Source organism: Petaurus breviceps, unplaced genomic scaffold (assembly GCF_028583685.1).
Source record: "Petaurus breviceps papuanus isolate PSGF00001 unplaced genomic scaffold, PetGlider_PUasm1.0 90822, whole genome shotgun sequence".
NCBI lineage: Eukaryota > Metazoa > Chordata > Mammalia > Diprotodontia > Petauridae > Petaurus > Petaurus breviceps.
This window is the reverse complement of record NW_027187351.1, coordinates 25,327,631-25,351,680: the sequence shown is the minus strand read 5'-3', so window position 1 is coordinate 25,351,680 and position 24,050 is coordinate 25,327,631. Positions and strand designations below refer to the sequence as shown.

The window sequence follows — 24,050 nt, the reverse complement described above, 5'->3', positions numbered from 1 at the left end:
GAAGAGATTAAGACAGTGTGACCTAGGGGTGGACTTTGTGAATGACTAAGTGAATGCACTTTGTTTAAAAGAGAACTTTAACCTTTGTATTTTGTGACTGAATTAAGAACTTAGTAAATGATTGAGTTAATAAATGAATGTACTTTGTTTAAAACTATGTTACCACTTTGGTGAAAACTACGTGGTCTTTTTAGTGTTAAGCTGTTGAGTTGTGACATGGTGAATGCTGTATTTTGATTTTCTGTGAATGTTTTGCCTTAATTTGTTACTGAATAAATGGAGAGTTCACTATACTGTGTAATCAGAACCTTGAAAGCTGTTCACAGCAGCAGTCCTCTGGAAAGCAGTTAATGCAGTGAACACCCACATTCCCAAGCTTTCAAAACAAAACAGGCTCCCTCAGGCAAGGATCCTCCTCTCCTCACACATGGTATCTGCTCAGCCTCCACGATGCTTGCTCCCAGCAGTTCTTGTTCCTGGCAGTTCTCAGCAGAAGTCCTCAGCAGAAGTTCTGGCTGGCTCTCAGAAGAAGTTTTGCCACCACCAGTTCTGTTCTCAAAATCTCTTACCTCTCTGGCCTGGGCCTCTTATTAGCTCCTCACCACCCCACCCCTTCCTGCTAAGTCAGCAAGTTCATCCCACTGTGGGATTCACAAGTTCTGGGTCTTAATACTTGACACAATTATGAACATGAAACTAAGTGATAAGTTCCTGTTAGCTTGCCAATACAAGGGGCATAGAAGATCTTCAAATCCCATTACCATTACAATAGCCCTAGACAAAATACTAGAGGGGGCAGCAGCTAATAAGAACATACTTAAGTGTGTGTGGCTATCCTCTCTTAATAGATACCTGTGCCCTGAAGCTCTCATCCTCTCTGGTGATGGCAGGAAGTATAATTTCATGGTTAGTGTGCCTTTACAGTATGAAATGAACAGGTATTTGTTCCTACAAGTGACTGGCATTTTGAAATTCTAGAACATTTCTATGTTGTCTCCTGCAAAGAACTTGAGTTATTGACACAAGTGTGGTGAAAGTTATAAGAGACAGTTTTGTGTATTTTTAATAAGTATTTTTTTTTTTGGTTTTGCTTTTTGGAGAGGGGAAGATAGGGCAATTGGGGTTAAGTGACTTGCCCAAGGTCACATGGCTAGTTTTCTGTTAAGTGTCTGAGGCTGGATTTGAACTCAGGTCCTCCTGACCCCTGGGCCAGTGCTCTATTCACTGTGTCATGTAGCCACACCAAATAAGTATTCTTTTAAAGTTTACCGACATGGTGAGTGATCTGCTTAATAGACTGGAAATTTGTGGGTGCTATATTCCTAATGTAAACAAATTAAAGACTAATACAAAATTACAAAACTGAAAGAGCACCAGAGGAACGTCCTTATATCATGATCAGCATTTTTTAAAAAATCTGGGGCAGTGTCAATAAATAAATGAATCGCCTATCAGAATTCAGACCAAGGAATTTTGATTTAAAGTTCCAGAATTATTTGTATTGCATTTGTGTTGAGATAAGATAAAAAATTGGAGTTTGGAGAACTTACTTGTTGTTCTGAGAACTCTGCCACAAGGCAATGTAAACTTCATTTTAATGATAATATATTTACCACAATTTTCAACTCCTCCAGAATTACTAAATTTCCTATGCTACTACTACACTGAAGTGATTAATACTCAAGAAATATCTGGTTATTATCCATGAAATGAAAAGGTAGACTGGTTCCTCTTCAAAATGCCAAAGAAATAAAAGTTTGTTTAAAGACATCTCACTCCCCTTATAATCTTTTCATTACCAGGTATCTGTATACAAGATCTTAACTAGTTTATTCATATCTTTGGAGTTGCTTGTTAGGTTGATATATGAATTAACAATGAGGAAAAAGTAATTACTACTTGAGAAGGCTGTTGGTAGTCCAGGAAAAGAAGGGTTATAATTTTGTACTTACAAAATCCTTTATTATTTTATTAAAGTTTGATAGTCAATGTATTGATTTGACAACTGCCTTCAACTTATTCTCCCCTTTGAAATAATTCCTTCCATGAACCAAATAATACATTTTAGATTGTACTTCTGATTTTATTGGTATGGAGAACTCTTGGTGAGAAACTTCTCTGTGATAATACAGATCACTACCTGCTCTCCAACTTATACTTGGTACTCTACTGTGCCTGGGGCACTAAGAAGTTAAGTAGTTTGTCCAGGGTCACACAGCTAGTATGTGACAGAGCTGCCTATCCATTATACCACATTATCTCTCAAAAAATAGAAATTTTTGTTATGTGTGTATGCATACACATGTGTGCACATGTATAAATTTTATTATACTCACTCTCTAGTGGCTCTTGTTCTAAATTGGAATCTTCTGGAGCATCAAACCGTCCTTGTGGTAACTTAGGTTTCTTAAGTGCCTGCTTGCTTGGTTCAGACTGTCCTTGACTAGAATTTGCTCTCCTCAAAGAACTACTCAGAAAGAATCCTATGAAAGTGAACAAATGTAAAGATGAGAAACAAGGCCTTTTATTTTTTCCAAATAAAATCAAAGAATATACAAAACAAGACACAAGTTTTAAAATGTCCTGAATGCCTGTAAAAAGGTTTTTAAAATTAAAAAAAAAAACAAAAAAACAAACGAGAGTCAAAGTGGGTGTCCATCAATTGAGAATTAGTTGAATCACCAGTGATATAAAAATGCAATAAATTATTATTCCAAAGCAAAAAAAAAAAGACCAATATGCAAAATTTAAAGATGGGAAAACTTTTACATACATCATAGTTTTTTTACATAGTGGATGGCAATAGGGATAGAGTGCTAGACTTACAATCAGGAACACCTCAGTTCAGTTTTTACTTCAGACATTTAGCTGTATGACCCTGGGCAAATCTCTTAATCTCTCTCAACTTTAGATTCCTCATCTGTAAGAGGATAATAATAGCATCCACCTTACAAGGTATGAGGATCAAACAAGATCATTTATATAAAGCACTTTGCAAACCTTAAAGGTTTAGAAATGATGGCTAACATAGGATCATAGACCTAGAACTGGAAAAAGTCTCAAAGTCCATTTAGTCCACCTCTCATTTCATAGATGAGAAAACTTAGGCTCAGGGAGATTACAAGACTTGCCCAAGGACAAGCAAGCAATAAGCTTGAGATGTAGGGTTTGCTTTCTGACTTGAGAATCAGGGCTCTTTCCACTGTACTCCATAGCATCCTTGTACTAGATGAATTTATGCAGAGTGAAGAAAGCAGAAACAGAAAAATAATACATGCAATGCTGACAACGATGTAAAAGAACACTAAAGAAATCTGAACTCTGAACAACTGTAATAACCTATTGTAGGATTGAAAATAGGTAACAAAATGGATTGACCTTTTTTGGTTTAGAGTATAGGATTACTAGTTAGAGGCAGCTAGGTGCTTAGACAGAGGGAGAGTTGAGTTTGAATCTTGCTTGGGCACTTACTAGCCGTGTGACCTGTCTGCTTTGGTTTCCTTGCCTGTAAAATGGGGATAACCTCTCAGGGTTGTTTTCAGAATCAAATCAGCTATTTCCAAAACACTTAGCACAATGCCTGACACACAGAAGGCATTAAATAAATGTTTGCTTCCCTCTTTCACTATGTTTGCTTTGTCATAGCTGAGGTGTAGAAGGTGTATATGTGTGTATGTGCGTATGTGTGAGAGAGAGAAGCTGTCCATAGAAATGTTTTAGATAAATTGACTAACCTCAGCAAAATTGAAGAAATTCATAGAAAAACTAAATTCTGAATCTTTTGGTTGTGGCACCCATTTATACTCATGAATGGATTCTCATGCTTCTGTAATACAATCTGTAGTGAAATGCTGTTTTTATTGTTTTTACCTGAGGAAATCTGGCCTGCCATAGATATGTAGTTGGAAAAGGGAAGAGTACTTTAATAGCCTTTACATATATGTAGATACTCTTTTTTAATACTAAATCAAAATTTAAGTGGTCATTTCTTAAGGTTAGCTGCAATGTGGAATATGATATCCCATCAATCAATATTGTATGCTGTTATATTAAAATCTGAGTCTATCTTGCATTTTGAATGACTCTTACTTATGTATTACTTTATAACATTATGTACCGGTCATTTGGAAAATCTTGGTTTACTAAGTCATGCAGCCTTCCCCAACGTTAAAAAGTTTCATTACATAATATCAAAACATGATATTCACTGATATTATCATTTCATCAGAAAAGTCTGTCCAACTCACTGTAGCAAATATAAATCTCACAAAGTTTGGATTTTCAACTGAGAATATGAATTTTACTTGAAGTGACAGGTTCACTTTGTTCATTTTCAAGAAAATATCTGCCAAATACATGTAGTTTCCAAATAACCTTACTTTGTCGATTGTTCTTTCAAGTAAAAATGTTTTTTAATGAAAAAAAGCAGGTAATTTAGCTAGAAATTCAGACACACAGATGCTTTTTATTGAGACAACCACAACTGTTTTATGTGTACTTTCCATTTCATCATAAAGAATATTAAAAGGTTATGTGCTCTGGGTGGATATTTCATGAAATTAATAATTTTTATTGATTCATCAAGGATTTATGACTATTTTAAAGAAACTGACATTTAAAAAAAATTTTATACTATTAGTAAGTGGCAGTGAAGAATACAATGACCACTAGGATAGTTTGGTATCAGCAGTTTTAGCCAACACTGCTTTTGGACCTTCAGTGCAAATGTCAAGAGTTGTTTCTGAATAATGAGATACAAAGCAATTATTTGATACTTGTAATATTTCAGCACCACTTGTCATACAAAAGCAGTCATTTCCAGAGCCCTATTGCATACACAAAATAAATACAAAGTAATTGGAGGGAGCAGCATTAGCAATTGGGGGGGTGGAGGGCAGGGTTCAGGAATTCTTCATGTAGCAGGTGGTGTTTGAACTGAGTTTTGATGAAAACTAGGGGATTATAAAAAGTAAGAAGGAAAGAGAGTACATTCCAGGCATCAGAGATAGCTAGTGCAAAGGCAAGGAAATATGAGATGAAGTACCATATGTGAGGAATATCAAGAAGGCCAATAATAACTCAACCACAGCGTGGAAAGGAAAATAATAGTATTAACAAGGTTGGAAAGGTAGAATGGAGTCAAACCAAAAAGCCTTTAAAAGCAAAAAGGAGTTTATATGTTTCTCCTAAAGGGATCCATTGATGTTAACTGAGTAAGAATGATATGGTCAGATGTGCCAGGGAGGAAAATCAGTTATGTGAAGGATGGAGTGTAGAAAGACTAGAGGCAGGCAGACCAATTAGGAAGTTAGTGTAAAAGATGGTAAGGGTCTGAACTAAAGTGGTGGTCATGTGAGCAGAGAGAAGGAAATGTGAGAAATGTTGTATAAGTATAGATGACCAGACTTGGCACTGATTAAATCAGGTAAACTAACATAAATTAGGTATTTTTCATAAGCATTACCAACTCCCTTTGGCAACAAGAAAATACGCTAAATGGTATCATCTATTTTATAAACTCTTTGCTGGTAGAAAATAATATACAATAACATCTATAATTTTAAAAAGTCTTGAGATAACATATATTTTTTTTTATCAGAAATTCCATTAACCAGAAAAAGAATGGCATATGGTACATAGGCCCTTGTAGGATGTCAGAGAAAAGAGGCTGAGATAATAGTTACCTAACATAATGATTTTTCTTCCATGAATGGCATTCACATAACACTTGTGTTACATCTTTTCATTGTATAATAATTTGAAGAGTATATTTAATATTTCTGCTTTTCTGTATTTGTGGTTTTTATGCTCTAAGATCAGTTTCTGTGAAGGTACCCCATACAACTGAGAAAAGGGTATACTCCTTTCTAGTCCCATTCAATCTTCTCCAGCTATCATATTCATAAAATTCTATTCATCTCCTCGACTTCTCTTTTATTTATGGTTAGATTTCTAGTTCTGAGGGGAAAGTTGAGGTCTCCTACTAGTATAATTTTATTGTCTTAACTTCTCTTTTAATAATGTGGATCCTATGCCACCTAGTGCACATTTTGTCATATGGTGCCTTTTAGCAAAATGTAGTTTTCTTTATTATCTCTTTTAAATGAGGTGTTTTTGATTTGTCTGAGATTTTGATTGCCGATCTTGCATTTTTTAACTTCAGCTGAAGTACAACAGATTCTGCTTCAGTCCCTCATTCTGTGTCTTGTTTCAAGTGTTTTCTTGTAAACAACATATTATTGTATTCTGTTTTCTAATCCACTGTTATTCACTTGTTTTATGAATGAGTTCATACCATTCACATTCAGTTATTATTACTATGTATTTCCCTCTATCCTATTTTCTTTTGTTTATCCTTCCCTCTCTTTTTACCCTGTCCCTCCTCAAAAGACTGTTTTTCTTAATACTATCTCCCTAAATCCACTCTTTCCAGTTACTACCACTTTCTTTTCCATTACATCCTCTTTTCTCATCCATTCATTATTCTCCCTGAGATCATCTCAGGAGGTGATTCACACCTGTGCCCTCTTTGTAGAATCCATCTCTTTAGTCTTTTTTAGTCATGTCTAACTCTTTATGACTCCATTTGGAGTTTTCTTGGCAAAGATACTGGAGTCCTTTGCCATTTCCTTTTCCAGCTCACTGTTCTAATAATGATAAAGTTCTTAAGAGCTACATGTATCATCTTCCTATATAGGAATGTAAAGATTTAACCTTACTAAGTCCCATATGATTTCTCTTTCATGTTTACTTTTTTATGCTTCTTTTAAATATTTTATTTCAATGTCAAATTTTCTATTCAGGTTTGGTCTTTTCATTAGGAATTCTTGAAAAATCCTTTATTTCATTAAATACCCATTCTCTCCACACACCCAATACCTCCAAAGGATTATACTCAGTTTTACTGGGTAGATTATTCTTGGTTGTAATCTTAACTATTTTGCTTTCCAGAATATCATATTTCAAGCCTTCCAATCCATTAATAAGGTAGCCACCAAATCCTGTGTGATCTTGACTGTGGCTCCCCAATATTGGAATGGTTTCTTTCTGGTTGTTTGCAATATTTTCTCCTTGGCTTGGTAGCGCAGAATTTGGCTATTATATTCCTAGAAGTTTTCATTTTGGGATCTCTTTTAGGAGGCTAACAGTTTTCCTTTGCAATTTCTTGAAATATGATGTCTAGGTTCTTTTCTTGATCATAGTTTTCAGGTAGTCCATTAATTCCTAAATTATGTCTCTTCAATCTATTTTCCTGGTCAATTGTTTTTCTAATGAGATATTTCACATTTCTTCTATTTTTTTCATTCCTTTAATTTTTGTTTCTTGATATCTCAAGTAGTCATTAGCTTCCACTTGCCCCATTCTAATTTTTGAGTAATTCTGTGGCCTTCTGTACTTCTTTTTCCATTTAGCCAATTCTGCTTTTAAGTTCTTTTCTTCGGTGAACTTTTGTGTCTTTTATCATTTGGTCAATTCTGGTTTTGTTTGTTTTGTTTTGCTTTTTTAAGGAGTTATTTTCTTCAATCTTTTTTGGGCCTCTTTTACCAAACTGTTAATTCTCTCACAGCACTCTCATTTCTTTTCTCTATTTTCCTCTACTAATTTTATCTCTTTAGCTCTTTCAGGAATTCTTGTTGAGCTTATGTCCAATTTGCATTTCTTTCCTTTGAGGTTTTGCTTATAAATTATTTTTACATTGTTGTCTTTTTCTGTGTTTATATCTTGATCTTTGCTGTCACCAGAGTGTATATGTATACATGTATTTTTTTTTTTACATGCAGCTGGGAAATAAGATATACAGGCACTGGGGTATAGAAATCCACCTTGCCCTACTAGAAAGTCAGAAGGGGAGTGGGGGAGGATATAAGAGAGAGCAGGCTGGTGGAAGGGGTATTCAGTAGGATCACTATTTTGGGGTGGGAGGTAGGGGAAAGATGGGGAGAAAATTTATAACTCCAAATCTTGTGGAAATGAATGTTGAAAACTAAAAATAAACAAATTAAATTAAAAAAAACAAGTTAGGCTTTACTCCCCTAGGGGTGGGGAGGCATTATCCAAAGTGTTGGGGTTTTTTGGGGTATTTTCAGAGTTGGTTCTGGGGGGTATGTAAGTTTTTAGTGCTTCTAGGTGGTGTTATCCAGAGAGGTGTAGTCACAGCTCTCCTGGTTTGTGTTCTGGTGGTTACCCAGAAGGGGCTTTTGCTTCCCAACAGACACAGGTGTCAGTGTGCTTCTCTACCCTTGAATTATGACCAAATGCCCTGCAGCTACAAGCACTAGTGCTCCTCTCTGCCCTGGAATCTCAACTGGTAACTGCAATGGAGTTACCAAACTGTGCCTGGTCCTGCACCCAGTGTTAGCACAGGATCCCGTTCTGACTAGTTGTTCAATCCCCTTACCATCTCTGGGCTGAGAGCTCCCAAAGCTGTTAGTGCTGCTGCTCCAGCCATTTCCAAGGCCAATCATTGTTCTTGCTGCCACCTGCACTCCAGGCCAGCCCCCTCCACAGCTGTGGCTTTTTAGGGCTATGCCTCTCCTCCAGATTTGATCTGACTTGTTTGGAGGTGAATGTTAGGAGAAGTTGGGCTAGACTGCTGCCCCTACTCCACCATCTATCTTTGCTCTGCCCTAATTTTACATCGTTTGATAAACTTATTACTTAATAATGTGAATACAGTTATCTGTGTGTGTGTTATTGGCCTGAGACTGACTGTCCTGGGTAAATTTTATATCTTTTAAAGTATCTAACTTATTGGATATTTAATAAAAGACAATTAAGACTGAGACCAGTATCTCCTTTCCCTTTAATGCAGGACACAAAAATTATATGTTAACTTAATAGCAATGCTAGATATGGCATCATTTATTTTATATGCCAATCTGGATACTTCAATATGCTGCCTTAGAATAAGAAGACATTTTCTGATATGGTATATGGTTTTAGTCAACAAATACCTGTCCATGAATGCTCTGTGAACCTCCTAAAGTAGAAACAGCCTGACAGAAATAAATAGTAGAGGACAATGCCAATGTGGTCAGTTATTGCTGAATTGTGTCCAACTCTTTGTGACTATTTGGAGTTGTCTTGGCAAAGATACTGAAGTGGTTTGTCATTTCCTTCTCCAGTTCATTTTACAGATGAGGAAACTGAGGCAAAGAGGGTTAAGTGACTTGCCCAGGGTAACATAGCTATTAAGTGTCTGAGGTCAGATTTGAACTCAGGAAGATAAGGCTTTCTGACTGCTGGCCCAGCATTCTATCCACTATGCCACTTAGCCGCCATGGTCAGTAACTCCTCTCTCATATCTTCTTCACCAAAGATGAGGGGTTCTTAAGCTGGGATTGGTGAACTTAACTTTTTTCTGATAATTGTATTTCTATATACTTGACTTCCTTTGTAATTTTATGTATTAAAAACATTCTGAGAAGGAATGAATAGGCTTCATTCACCTGACAGCCAAAGAATTTCATAAAATAGAAAAGATTAAGATCAATGGTGTCAAATTAAAATAGAACCATGTCTCATATTGACTCAGAAAATCATAAATTATGTTATATTTTTATTTGTTTTGTTAAAACATTTCCCAATTACATTTTAATTTGGTTCCCAAGTTTTGCAGGCTGAGTTTGACCCCTTTGTTCTAGAGAAAGCATGCTGTAGATTACTGGCACTCCCAAAAAAGGGAGATGAGAAATGAAGAGAGGAAAATAAGGGTAGTTAAGAAAAGAGGTAGTAGAAAATAAATGGCTATTTCACTAAGTAGACCATAGTCCCCTCAAGCATTTCAGTCTCAGATTAAGGGGGTTCTGGTATCTCTAAAGGACTATGAAGCATGTCAGTACCAACAAAGGGGCCAGCACTATTACTGACATAAAAACTTTCTCCTTCCTCAAATCCTCCCCTTTTGAAGTTCAAGCTCCAGAATTATGTTCCACGGTTTTACTGATTGGATGACAATGACTACTACATAAAGGTTATACAAATTAACACTCTGCCAAAGGCCCCCAAACCCACAAGAAACTCATACATCTTGGAACTGATAAAATTATAAGACAATATTTCTTTAGTCTACAAGTGGCCTGCCAAAGGATTTCAGGTGGACCTTGAAAAATGTATGGTAGCCACTGTGCACGTGACTGTTTATAATGTGACCCATAGCAACCAACCATCACTGATCTGTTTCTAGTCTAACCTTTGTGATGCCCAAAGGAATTTAACCTATTTTAATTTTGGCCCATACCCACTGCCAACTTGTGCAAGTCTGGTCTACATGTTCATATCAAATGTAACACATTTAAGACATTTACCAGCTGGTAGAAATTTTGGGAGCTAAGAAAAATGAAATAGTACATATGGAGATTAATGTACATATGAGTACATTAAGTACACATTCTGCCATTCATTATTTTATTTATAAAATAGCGACTAGTAGTAACACAGAGGTTAAGTAACTTAATCATAGTCACATAAAAAGTGAATCAGGGTCCTTTGATTCTATATCCAACATCTTTCCACTAAACCAGAAAAATTCTATAAAAACCTTAAGGTATTATATCAAAAAATTAGTATTATTATTCATAAATAATCAATCCTTTCTTTGATAAACTTTTAAGTATGCATTTGACTGGATGTTTTTCTGTGTGACTTTGAACTATGCACATTCATGCAAAGTTTTCAGTTCTAGTCATATGATTTTCATCAATATTTATCTGAACTTAAAAATAAGTTTAATTTTCTCTTTTTATAATGTTAAATCCCAATTTAGCAAGAAAAGATCATTTGTCACAAAAATCTGTCCAAAATTAGTTTACTACAGCTTTATGAAACACTCAAATATTTTATCTGTTCAGTCATGTTAGTTTAAGAGATATATAAAAAAATATTTGAGCACTTACAAATTATATTCTAAATTTAAACAGATTTTACATTTAGTGCCCTGGCTAAATGGTTTTCTGCATTTGATTACTAATTAAACTTGTTTTTATTGTGCCTTAAGTAATTTCTCTTGAAATGGAAAATTCAACAAGTATCTATCTAAATGGCTATGCCCATCACTATGAAATCAGTGTCTACTCATGTGAAATTAGTAGTATTTGTCTTAGGTTTTGTAAAACTTGTTTTTAATAAGTCTGGAGTATCTGGCATGTGTACTCATTTACAACATGCTATCTAGCTTCACCATATGTCTCTTCACATATGAGATAATCAAAAAAGTCCTTGAGCATGGATTTGAAAAGATGTTCATCACAAAATTTCAATAGGAAGACTTTCTAAAACTATAAATTTCCCAAACATTTCTTTAAAGCTAATAAATCCTGAGCAAAATGTGAGGCAAGCCAAATTTTAAGTGAGTGATATCTATTTTCAATCACAATGGCCTTTTCTCATTGTACTAGGCCTTTCTTCAGTATCACTCCTCCAATCCCCTTTCAGGTCACCAGTCTCTCCAGACTCTTGTAAAATTCTATCACCTGTGCTTTTGCCTCTTGCCCCTAAGGGATAAATTTCCACCAACACTCACCTTCCAGTCTTATTCTCTCTATACTACACTCCCTTATCAATGTCATCTGTCCCACCACACTGCTCTCACTTTCAATTACTCCTTCTATGTGAATGACTCTAAAATCTCTGGCTTTTACAGCCCTAATCTTCATCTAATGTCAGCACTTCAAATGCAATATATAAAAAATGAAACCAGTCTTCTCAATCCTCTCAATTTCTCTAGCTATATGGATGTTCCTAGTCACTTAGGGTCAAACCCTGAGTCATCTCAGACAAATCAATTCAATGTAAAGCAATGGGTAGTTGGCATACAAAGACAAAAAACCGATTACCAAGTCAAGTAGCTTATATTCTACTTGACTCTGACATTTCAATATTTAATCGCCTGCCAAGTCCTCCTGATGTTTCCATATTTGTTCCATTACTTTGCTTAAGAACCAGAAATTGAGGGGATCCCATCAGTTGAGGAATGACTGAACAAGTTGTGGTATATGATTGTGATGGAATGCTATTATACTATAAGAAATGACAAAGGGGTATGGGTTCCAAAAAACCTGGAAAGACTTATGTGAACTGATGTAAAGTGGAAAAGAGCAGAACCAGGAAAATACTTTACACAGTAACACCAAGATTGCAACTATGATCAACTCTGAAAGACTTAGTTACTTTGATCAATACAATGATGTAATTCCAAAGGACTCATAATAATAATGCTATCCACTCTCAGAGAGAGAACTGATAAACTAAGTGCTGATGTAAGAATATTTTTTCACTTTGTTTTTCTTGCCTTTTTCCCCTTGGCAACATGGCTACTATGGAAATGTTTTGAATGATTTCACACATGTAATGGGTATCATATTGCTTACCTTCTCAACTGGTGGGGCAGTGACTGAAGGGAGACAATACGAAACTCAAAACATAAAAAAAGAATGTTTAAAATTATTTTAATACTTTTTTAAACTGCCTTTGCTTTATTTGGTCTCAAGGCTCAGGTTAAAGCAAAAATCTAGAATGAGTTATTTCCTTAAAAACCTGGTACTCAGGAAGCTGAAACAATCAAGAGCTTTATTATGTGGTGCAGCAAGCAGGTAAAAAAAAGCACATGTATACAACCTCCATGGCAAGATAAACAGAGGCTCCAGATGCAAGAAATTCCAGGGCAAGGGTAAGAGAAATGTATGGGGAAGAAACACAAAGTTGGAGTTCAGGTGGCAAAGTTATATACTCTCAGTACAGAACAGGTAACTGGTTCCAGATGAGAGGGGGCATTCCAAATCAGACCCAAATGTGGTAGAGAAGTCCTTGAGGTTACTTATCTACACCAAGTTTGAAAAAGCAGGGGAAATTTCCTTTACTTACAGCCAGAGTTTCATTCAACCAAAAAGCTGTAAGTCTTATCTGTGACACAGAGGTAGCAGCAAAAAAGTACAAAATGTCTGTCTTTGCCTATATACTTTTACCAGCATTGGGATCACTTAGCCTAGGTGAGTCCATACTGGAATCCTATCATTTTAACTACAATATTAAACAATAACTATAACATCAAACAATATAAAGTTTACAATTACTATGCCTTCCTTTCTATTTCTATAGTCATCACCCTAATTGAGGGCTTCATTATTTCTTTTAAGGACATATTAGCTTTCTAACTGATCTCTCTGCATCACCTTTTCTCTCTCTAACACAATCTTAACACTACTGAAAAGTAAATCTTACAAATATGCAGGTTTGATCATGTTATTATCCTGTTCCAAGGCCTTCACTACTTCCCCACTACCTACAGGATGCAACATTACTATCTTATTCTGTTATTAAAGTCTTTCACAAGATGATTCCAGTTTACTGTTCTTTCCAACTTTTTATGCTATTCCCTTTCAGCCAAACTAGACAGTTCTTCTTGGGTCTTATGCACAGATCAATATAGAACAAAGACCCTCAACATTTCTGTCCTATGAATTTCTTTTCTCTTTTAATTACTAGTAAAAGTGATTCTTTACCCTCTCATTCATCTCTGACCTCTCTTGTATATTTATCACATTCTAACCTGTGTGTGTACACTCCTTCCCTGAAAGCTCCAGAGAAGGATCTATGTGATTTTTAATTCTTCTATGCCCATGTGAGATCTTTACCTAATGAGCAAATAAGTCATATGACAGTCAGAAAAGTTTTAAAAAATTTTAGGCAGCATTAAGAGAAGCAAAGCACCTAGGAATAAAATGGTGATCATCTTACTATACCCTATTCCTTATAACACATCTGAAATGAGTACTGTTTTCATTTCTGGGCACTACATTTTAGGCAGGGTACTGATAAACTAGACAGTGTCCAAGGGAGAGGAATCATGATGGAAAATGGCCTCAAGGCCATGGCATATAAGGACAGTGCAGGAATTCAGGATGTTTAGCCTGGAAAGAAAAAAGAGTTAATATATTAATATTAATATTCTTCCAAGTATTTGAAGGCTTATCATGTGGAAGTAGGATGGTCTCTAGAAAACAGAATGAGAAGTAGTGCAAGAAAGATACAGAGACTAATTTAGGCTTAACAAAAAAAAAAAAAACCAAAACCTTTACTTAAAGATATACAAATAAAATGGGCTGCCTCAGGAAGCAGCAGGTTCCTACTCAGTGAATACAGCACTTACTATGTGCCAAGCACTAAATACAGCCTTGCAGCCATATGTGGCCCTCTAGGTCCTCAAGTGTTTCCCTTTGATTGAATCCAAACTTCACAGAACAAAACCTCTTAATAAAAGGATTTCTAAACCTGGACTCGGGCAAAAGGCCACATGCAAGGATCTAGAAGGCCCCAAGTGACCTCAAGGCTGCAGGTTCCCCACCCTGGTTGACTAAGACTTCACTTGAGGTGAGCAAGAAAAGGTTGAATATTATTTGTCATTCATAATGCGGAATGAGGTATACATTTTGGGGACTTGGTCAATGTAGATTTGTTACAAGGATTTTTCTTTTTTGGGGGGAGAGGGGAAAATTACCTTTTTTTTTTCAATTTTGGTTAGGGTGGGGAGAAAAATATTTTACTAACTGAACAAAATTAATTTTTAAAAAGATACATAGTTTTCCAGTATGTTGTAGAGGGAATTCTTTTTTGGTAAGAGTTGGACTAGATGGCTTCTTTTCTAAATAGAAATATTTACTTCAAAGAGAATTAGAAAGAGCTAGACATGGTGAACAACCAATAAGTTCAGTTTTGGTTATAATGAACCTAAGATAACAAAAGGACACTGAGGTGGAGAAGTCCTTTGGGAACCTAGCAATGTAAGAGTAGAAAAAGATTAGGGCTGTATATATAGATTTAAGAACCACTTGAAGTAAGATGATAATTCAATCTACAGAAGCTGAACACAAAAGACAAAAAGAAGAGGACTCAAGACAGAGCCTTAGTAGACAGCTGTGCTGATTCACGAAATGAATGCGAAGTAGACTTTGAAAAATAGTAAGATGAGAGGAGAACCAAGAGAGAACAGTGTCACAGAAATCAAGGAAGGAAAGGATGTCCAGGAGAGGGGCTGGTCAATTGTGAAAGGTGAGAAAAAGCTATCAGATGTAACACTTAATGCCAGGGTATAATGGGACAATCACCATTTTATACCAGGAGGTTCTAATGGGAGAAACAACACGCAAAAACGGTAAATACAAGACAGATGAAAAAAAAAAAAAATACTAGCATAGGTGGGGTAGGGGTGTGGGTCGATAAAGTCTTCTTCAGGTGGAATTTCAGCTGAGTCTTGAAGAGCCAGGGTAAAGCAGCAATGTCATATACTTAAAATATATTACTGTTACTCCTCTCTCCCTTACCCCCCATGCATAAAGGGGTGTAGGTAGGGGCAGCTCGGTGGATAGAGCGCGGGCCTGGAGTCAGGATCGTCTGAGTTCAAATCCGGCCCCAGACACGCCCTAGGCAAGTCACTTAACTCCTATTTGCCTCAGTTCCTCATCTGTAAATTGGGGACACAGGAAAAATGAATGGCAAACCACAAGGAGATCATGTAGAATAGGACAGTGCGGAACCCGTGAACAGCCACAGAAACAAAGAGCTGCTTTTTACTTCAATGGGAACGGCTGAGCTTCACTCGTCCTTGGGGGACAGAAAGGTCCAGGCCCGCCAGCGCAATCGGCCCCCCTCCCCCAACGTCTGCGCGGATTAACAGAGGCACAAGGCACCATCTTTAGGCCGAGGTTCGGCCAGAAACTGAAAGGGAAAGGACAGAGAATAAGGGAAAGAAATCAGAGTCGGTCAGAATTCGGGCCCCAAGAAACGAGTAAAATAGCTCAGAACCCCAAACGCTAGGGAAGTCGGGGGAACGAAAAAGGAAGGGGCTGCCTTACACACGCATGCGCAGACACACCGCGAAGGGCTCAGCCCTCGAGGCGCCCTCACATTCCCCGAAGGCCGACGGGGCCTGGACGCCGCGGCTTCCGCAGCGCTCCGCCGACCCGTGGCCGGGCCGTAAACCTCTCCCCGCCCTTTGTGGGGAGGGGCGGACCACAGAGAATGCTCCTTACTTGTCATCACCGGGGCCCACGAGGCGCTAGTACAGGGACCCAGAATGAAGAGCCGGGCGAGCACAGCCCCATCCGAGGCCATGGCGAGGTCGCGAAGGCTACTAGTCGACCTCCAGCAGTCACTTTTTGAGCCCGGCGGCAGCCTCCCCCTCCGCCCAGGAGGCGGCCGCACGCAGCGTGTGGTTGGAGCCGGAAAAGGCGTTCCCGGACAGCCCAGCAACCACCTGTAACCACGCCCCCAGGGCGCGCGGCCGCTTCTCTCTTATACGGCGCTGAGCTCAAGTCAAACACATTTAAAAAGCGCTTACTGTGTGCCGCGTCTATGATTTTGGATGTTAGACTTCTATAAAAAATGCTTAGTTCAGGTTTCCCCCTTTTCTGTCTTCCTTATTCTGAATAGATTGCTTTTAGTTGTGCAAAAGCTTTTAATTTTTCCATAATGAAATTCATCTTTTTTTTTTTGTAAGTTAGGTCTAGTTAAGACCTTTTCCCCCTCATCTCCACATTTATGAAAAACATAATATTCCATTCTTGAATTTCATTGAAGTTGTGATTTAAAAACGGAGCTTTAATTTATTATGATATATAAGATGCTGGCCTACTCCAGTTTTTTTTTTTTTCTTTTTGGTCAAATTGCTATCCAGTTTTCTGAGCAGTTTATTTAGAATGATGCATTTCTTCCATAGTTTTATTAAACACTAGACTACCCTATGCATTTGGTTCTAGATCTTGTTTATCTCATCTGTTACAATGATTTTTTTTCCAGTACCACATAGTTTTGATAGTTATCATTTTTTTTTTGGAGGGGGGAAGGCAGGGCAATTGGGGTTAGTGACTTGCCCAAGGTCCACGGCTAGTAACTGTTAAGTGTCTGAGGTCGGATTTGAACTCAGGTCCTCTCGACCTCAGGACACTATTCACTGTGCCACCTAGCTGCCCCATAGTTATCACTTTAACAAATATTTTGAGATCTGACAGCTCGGTTCTTTATTTTCTTCATTATTTTTCTCTTTATTCTTCACTTTTGTTCTATATGAATTTTGTTACTTCATTAAATTCTGTGAAGTGTCCCACGAGTATTTTGATGAGTATAGCATTAAACCTATAGATTAATTTAGGATGTATCTTAACAAAATTATAAAAAAACTGTATACAGTAAATGGCTCTCCACTTAGTAATACTTTTTCATATAGTTTTTTTGTAGATGTATTTATTCTAGTTCTATTTTCCTTAGAAACTTATTTCCCTAATATTTAATAATTTTTTTCATTTTAAGTAGTATTTCTCTATCAACTTTTTTTTTGTTTTCCTCTTAAATATCTAAAAATATCTATGGTTTTATAGAATCACAAAATTTCAGAGGTGCAAGAGAATTCAATGTGCTTCCAGTCCAAACCATACCTGCAAAAGAATCTCATCACATTCGAACAGAGATGGCCATCTTGTTTTTGCTCAGCCTTTTATCATCCATCACTTCTTGGGATAGCCAATTTCACTTTTGGAGAGTTCTAATTTTTGGAAGTTTTTTCTTGCATCAAACTGTTTTACCACTTTGAAACTTTTACATATTGCCCTTAGTTCTACCCTCTGGGGCTAAACAGAACTAGTCTGACTGCAGTGCAAAGAGCATTGAATTTGAAGTCAAGAGGACAGGGGTTGAAATCCCATTTCTGTCACTGATCACTCCAAGTCCTAGTGTCTGTGGGCCTCAGGTTGTGAGTTGTGCCATCAAGGTGATCACAGATACATTTGAGTACAGTTATCCCCCCACATCGAAACTTTCCCCATCCAATTTGGATATAGCATGAGTTGGTATAAGAAATTAAATGGGAATTTGGGGTGAGTTTTGCACAAGCTGAAGATGACACACAAAGGCCAGCAGATGACACATAAAAAAGCTCCTTTTCAAACAGCATTTTTACTTAACATTGACCTACATATAGGCTATGACCAAATACTTAACCCAATTTTTACAATAAGGTACTGTAAACACCCCATAAAAGAAAAAAGAAAAAAAAAATCCAGATTTCTCTTGTACAGAGGGCCAAAAAAAAATTTAAGTGGCTTTTCTAGATTGCTATGTGCTGTACCCTTAACCCCTGTAATGTAAAAGGGATAACTGTAGTTGAGTGTTCTCTTTCATTTATCTTGTACTTAATTTATTCATAATGTTGGAGGATATTTTTGCTCATTTTTTACTATGTAAATCATGGTGATGAGGCAATTTTCTTATGAGGATTACTTTATTTTACTTTGATACAGCTATAACTGTTTTCAAGGGAATGAGGGGGAGATCTAAGATTTTTTTTAACAGCTTTTTATTTTTACCATCTTGATAGAAATTCTGAGACTGTCTTTTTAATGGTCCTGAGAACATGTTTATGATGACCTAAGTATAAGACATGAGAAAGAACTTGTAAATGATTTCAGTATTTTTGGGGGGTGTGGGGTGCGGTGGGTGGTGAGTGGAAAGGATCTGGACCCATGATATTTTTATTGGTATAGGGAACTTCTGGTATAGAAACTCCTTTCACTAATGCAGATTGGTAATTTAAACTAACAGGCTTGAGAAAGTAGTCTGGGAGTACTGTGAAGTTAAGTAGTTTACCCATGGTCTCACATGTGTAAGTGGCAGGACTTGAACTTGTCCTCCCAACTTCAACATCAGCTCTCTATTCATTATGACACACTGCTTCTCGGTAGCAAGAAGTTTTACAGCCTTTCTTTCAATACATCAGAAATGCAATTTAAAAAGGAGGAAGTGTGAATTGGAACTTATACCATCTCATTCTTAATGAACATAAGTGAAGCTGAAATTCACCCCACTCAAGAAGACAAAGATTCATGGTGCCTCTACTACAAACAAACAAATAAATAAATTTAACATATTTTTGTGATGATCCAATTCAACCATTTTTTCTTCAGAAGATTTCAACCTCTTCTGAACAACCTTATTGCTTACTGGGGGAAAAGGATGTTTAGTGACCTATATTTGCAAGTATGAGGATACTTTCTGAGATATCAAGAAATTATCTTTATAAAGTCTGCTTTAAAACATTATGATGAACATAATAAATCACTGCTTTCTTACCACTGGTACTTCACCTTAATGTGCTAGAATTGCCATTAGGGATAAAGTGCCAGACGGTTTTGTGGCTTCTAACGCTATTCAAGAACACTAATGCCTGTACAAAGAAGCCTATTATCTTAGGATTCAAGAAATTACACAACTATTTCTTTACCGGCTCCTTTACAATTTGTACTGATTGCAAGAATACTCTGGGGCTCCATCTATTCCCCCCCCCTTTTTTTTTTTTACAACTGGAGTCTTTTATTCAGTTTACCTAACTACATATCTCTCTGCAAACTGATAATAACACTCAATGCTGTCACTAAACCACAGATATGACCATGTCACTAACCCCTTTCAAGGCTCAGGTTTCCTATTGCCTCTGCTCAGGGATTCTTATCCTTTTTTGGTGTGGTGGACACCTTTGGCAGTCTAGTGAAGCCTATGTACCAGTCCTCTGAATGTTTTAAAATGCACAAAATAAAATAATAGGATTGCAGAGGAAATGAATTATATTGAAATACACTTGTCAACAGCATGAAGAAACACATAGTAGCTGGGCTTGATACATCCTTGTTGATTGACTGAATTATCTCAATTCCAACTTGAAGAGTGAAAAGACAAAAATGTTTATTGATAGCTTTGACTGCACTTGCTCCTTGTTCATTTATAATACAAGTTAGTCTGTTATGAATGACAGAACTATAATTAAGGTCATGAAGTCTGGTTTTTATCCAACTAGAGTGTATATGGGTCAGTGTGATATTTCCATGTTAATTGGCTTTAAACAGTATTCCTCCTAGGGTAACCTATCAGCAGTTAATAGAAAAATTACCTTTAGCATACTCTATCCTGTATAACTTACTTTGTATATATATTTGTTTACATATTGTCTTCCCCATTAGATTGTAAGCTCAAGGGCAAGGACTCTCTGGATCTCCAGTGCTTACTATAGGCTTGGCACATAAAAAGTCCTTAAAAAAAGTTTACTGATTAACTGATTTGACTATACAGACTGAAGACAGCAACAAAACACATTACTCTTAGAGCAGCCATCAGACAAAAACTTCAAATTTATTGAAAGTAATGGATAAAATGGAAATGAAATAGAAATTAAATAAACTTTTATTGCAAATGTTGGGTGGTTCAATGACATTAAACATAAAGTTTAATCACATAATGTTAAAATTGCCAGAAAAGTGGTCAATGGAGATGAGAATGTGGCACACTTTGAAGAAAATAAAGGAGAAAGAAAATGATAGAGTGATCAACTAATTTTTAATATGGATGAAGCAGACTTATTCTGGAAAAAAAGATGCCTTCTAGAACTTAGATTTCTAAGAAAGAAAAAAAAAACCTCAATCTGGATTTAAAATGTCTAAGAATTGCCTAATACTTTCATTGGGAGTTAATATAGAAGATTTTAAATTAAAAGCAATACTTGTTTATTGGTCTCAAAATCCTCTAGCTCTGAGATGCTATAATCATCAATTGATTTCAGTTCTTTTGTAGTCAAATAAGAAAGCTTGGGTGACTAAAGCTATTTTTGAAGACTGATTTTCAAATTATTTCAGCCTAGCAGTTGAAAAATATTGCAAGGACAATATTGAGTTTAAAGCATTACTGATTTTAGCTAATATCCCAGGTCATTCAACTACACTTGGATCATTGTGTGAGAATGTGAGCACGTGTATTCATTGAGAGGGTGATAAAGCTCCCTGTACCTACCACCAATGTATGTATGAATATTTAAAGAGAAGACTGTTCAGTCTGTACTACTACAATATGACAAGAATGATGTTATCATCATCATTGGCTTATTTTTAGGTATGATATTTAGGTTTGTTTTTTCCTTTCTCATCTTACTCTTACATTGTAATAAACGTGAATCAAAAATGTTTTTCTTATCTTTTGCTATTATATGTACTTATCTACCCATTAGAATCTAATCTCGTTAAGGGTAGGAACTGGTTCGTTCTTTGTACTTGTATCTTAAGAGACCAACATCTATTAGGCACTTAATATTTGTTCATATAATTTTTTATTTTTGAAATCTTTTAGTTGTATGCTGTAAGGATTTTGTAAGATTGGGCTTGGGAAGAATAGTTTTTGCTGCAAAAGTAATAGCTAGTATTTATGTAGTGCTTTAAAGTTTGCAAAGAGCTTTAGATGTTAGATGTTTAGATGTTCATTTGATGTTAGCAACTCAGTGATAATAAGTGCTATTATCCCCATTTTACAGGTAAGGAAACTGAGGCTGAAAGAGGTTAAGTGATTTGCACAGGTATCGCACAACTTGTATGTCTGACTCAGGTTTTGAATTCAGGCCTTCCGGACTACAAGCCCAGGGCTTTAGTCACCATACCATCAACCTAGTGCTGCTTATAGTTTTACCTCTTCAAAGAAACTTAACACCTACCTTTAGGACGCTCTTAGTCTAATCAAGGCAGGTTCTAGTTCGGATCACACTGAATGAATCTCATTATTACAGAACTTTCCAGTTCATTAAGTTTTTACTTTCTCTGGGCTGTGTGCAAAGCACTTTCAACTCTGCTACGGAGAACAGACTGGAGCTTCTTTCCCTGGTGTTTCTGCCACAAATCTGAAACATGAAACCCTAAATAACTTCTGCCTCCCTCAAAGCAAGGGAGGGAACAAGCACTAGGAAAGCACTGTATGCTAGGCACTGTGCATACAAATCCAAACAAAATGACAATCTTTACTCTCAAGGAACTTACATTCTGATGGGGAAAAACAACACACTGAAGAGAGGTGAAAAGCAAGGGGTCCAGGGAGGTTCCCTGTACAGGGAAAAGGTTTTGAGGCCCAGAAGTCAGGAGCAGGGCCAGCAGAGGAATGAAGAAAATGGAAGTTTACCAAGGAAAAGGACGTACATCTTGAAGAAAGATGTTCCATGCTGAGGACAAAGAGATTGTTGGGGTGAGGAAGCCCCAGTCCATTAAGAAGTTCTAGAATGAGACAGCATAATTTAGAAATCTGGGAGTAAGGAAATAGGGCCAGGAGGGCAAAATTTACACATTTCCTTGCTTATGTGGTTTTTTTTGCTCTCATTGTTGGCTATATTCAGATGCTCTATTAATTTTTACTCTTTCCTATCCTTTGGAAGGAGGCTATCTAAAACAGGGCTTCTGTGACCCCTTTTCACATAGCAGCAGTTTGGTGGTGATACATGGACTAAGGGCATGCACAAGCCAAGGTGCACATGTTTTGTGTTCAGAACTAAGGCTGCAGTGAAGTTGCATGATGCAATATGGGCAAGCACTGCTAGAAACACCTCAGATTCATTGTGTTTGATTTTGAATTAATTTTTGGTTGTTGCATGTTCAGAAACCTTTTACTATTGCCTATTTGTTTTGCATCTGGTGGAAACCCACAGTTTAAGAAGTGCTGGTCTAAGAAGTTATGTTAGTACTTCATCAGTTTCCAAAGACTAACACTAGAGACCACAGGATTATCAAACAACATATATTTTAGTATATCAAGGAATATTTATTGAGTGCTTACTATATGAAAAGCACTGTGACAAATACTGTGGGGGAAACAAAAAAGACAGGGTCCTTAAATTTCAGTAAAATCTCTCCTGTTAAGGTCAATAAGATCCTCTCCAAAGTTGTAACAAGGGTGGATGGGGTACAGGAATTTTTTTCCCCAAGATAAATTTAGAGACCACCAAATTTTGAGCATGATAATGAAACCTAGAGTCCTTAAATAGATCAACATCAAAAGATGCTTCCTATGTTAGCAAGAATAATTTAGGAGGAAGCTGGCAGAGGGTAGGGTAGGGTGTACATCTTCTCTGGTGCCATGTAGTGACCCTGAGACTATATCCCCATTTCCTACTCACATTCTCTTCAACTAACAGTGCATTCGGCAGTTTGTCCAAGGCAGTGTGGTACTTGCCCTGTGTGCAAAAATTTCTAACTACAGCTCTGTCTATATGACTTGGCTAAATAAGAAAAAATTCAGAACCTAACCATTCTCTATAACTACTTTCTGACACACAGAATTACCAATCCCCTGTTGATCTCTAGATTTTGCTCCAAGAAGACTTTTATATTTTGAGGGGCAATACAATATTGACAGGATCAAAGATTTAGAATTGGAATGAAGATGTTATCTAATCCAACCTCTCATTTTATATATAATTTCTCTGGGTCTCAGTTTCCTTAATTAGCTCATCCAAGGTCACAGAGGTAGGATTTCAACCTAGGACCTATGATGATAAAGCCTACAAACTATGATGATAGAAGCCCACTAAATCACACTTCATTTATCTCCAATGTCTCTAAGACAAATAGGATCATGTTAGGTATAAAATCTCTCCCTTCCTATATAGCCATTAAAAACACATCATAGAGGATTCTTTAAAAATATTATATGGTTATAATGAAGAATTTCTTCAATCTAAATCTGGGGGCTATTTCACTGATTTCTAGGTTCAATAAAGATTAAAGTATGTTTACCCTCACATCCTGAAGACCAAATATATTTTAAAACAGTTACAAAGTATTGAAATTTCACTTACTAAAAACAAAGAATATTTTTAAAAAAATTATATAACACTAGGACCATATCCAGATTTAGCAGAACTATTACTCCAAACTCAGGACTAAGGCGGTATGAAAATTAAAAACCAATCTTTATGAAAATATCATGAGCTTAACATGTACTCTGAATCTTAATTGTTTAGTCAATGGATGAATTTCTCAAATATACCTAAAAAAGTAAAATGCTATTTAGCAGGATCATTAAGTTACCTTTCAATGATTCCATGGACATATAACTTGGGAATAACATTTTATATAGCTTATATGTTATAAAATCATGCTGAATTGGAGAATTATTTGACATTGGCTTTAAATGGCATATGTACATGTCTGCTCTCTGCATTATGAAAATTAGTAAGAGATTTCAGTTGTTTTAACTACTCCTAG

The 24,050-nt window shown here is 36.5% G+C and overlaps 1 protein-coding gene across 1 annotated transcript in view; it reads right to left on the bottom strand.

Moving 5' to 3' along the window:
• The window catches only part of SDHAF4 (succinate dehydrogenase complex assembly factor 4), a 31,714-nt gene extending 15,476 nt beyond the window's left edge, over positions 1-16,238 (bottom strand). The window contains exons 1-2 of the mRNA XM_069070726.1: positions 16,026-16,238; positions 2,337-2,483 (exon numbers count right to left, since the gene is read on the bottom strand). Coding sequence (XP_068926827.1) covers positions 2,337-2,483; positions 16,026-16,107 — 229 coding nt within the window. The 5' untranslated portion in view covers positions 16,108-16,238. The remainder of the gene's footprint in view (positions 1-2,336; positions 2,484-16,025) is intronic.
• Positions 16,239-24,050: the final 7,812 nt, after the last annotated feature.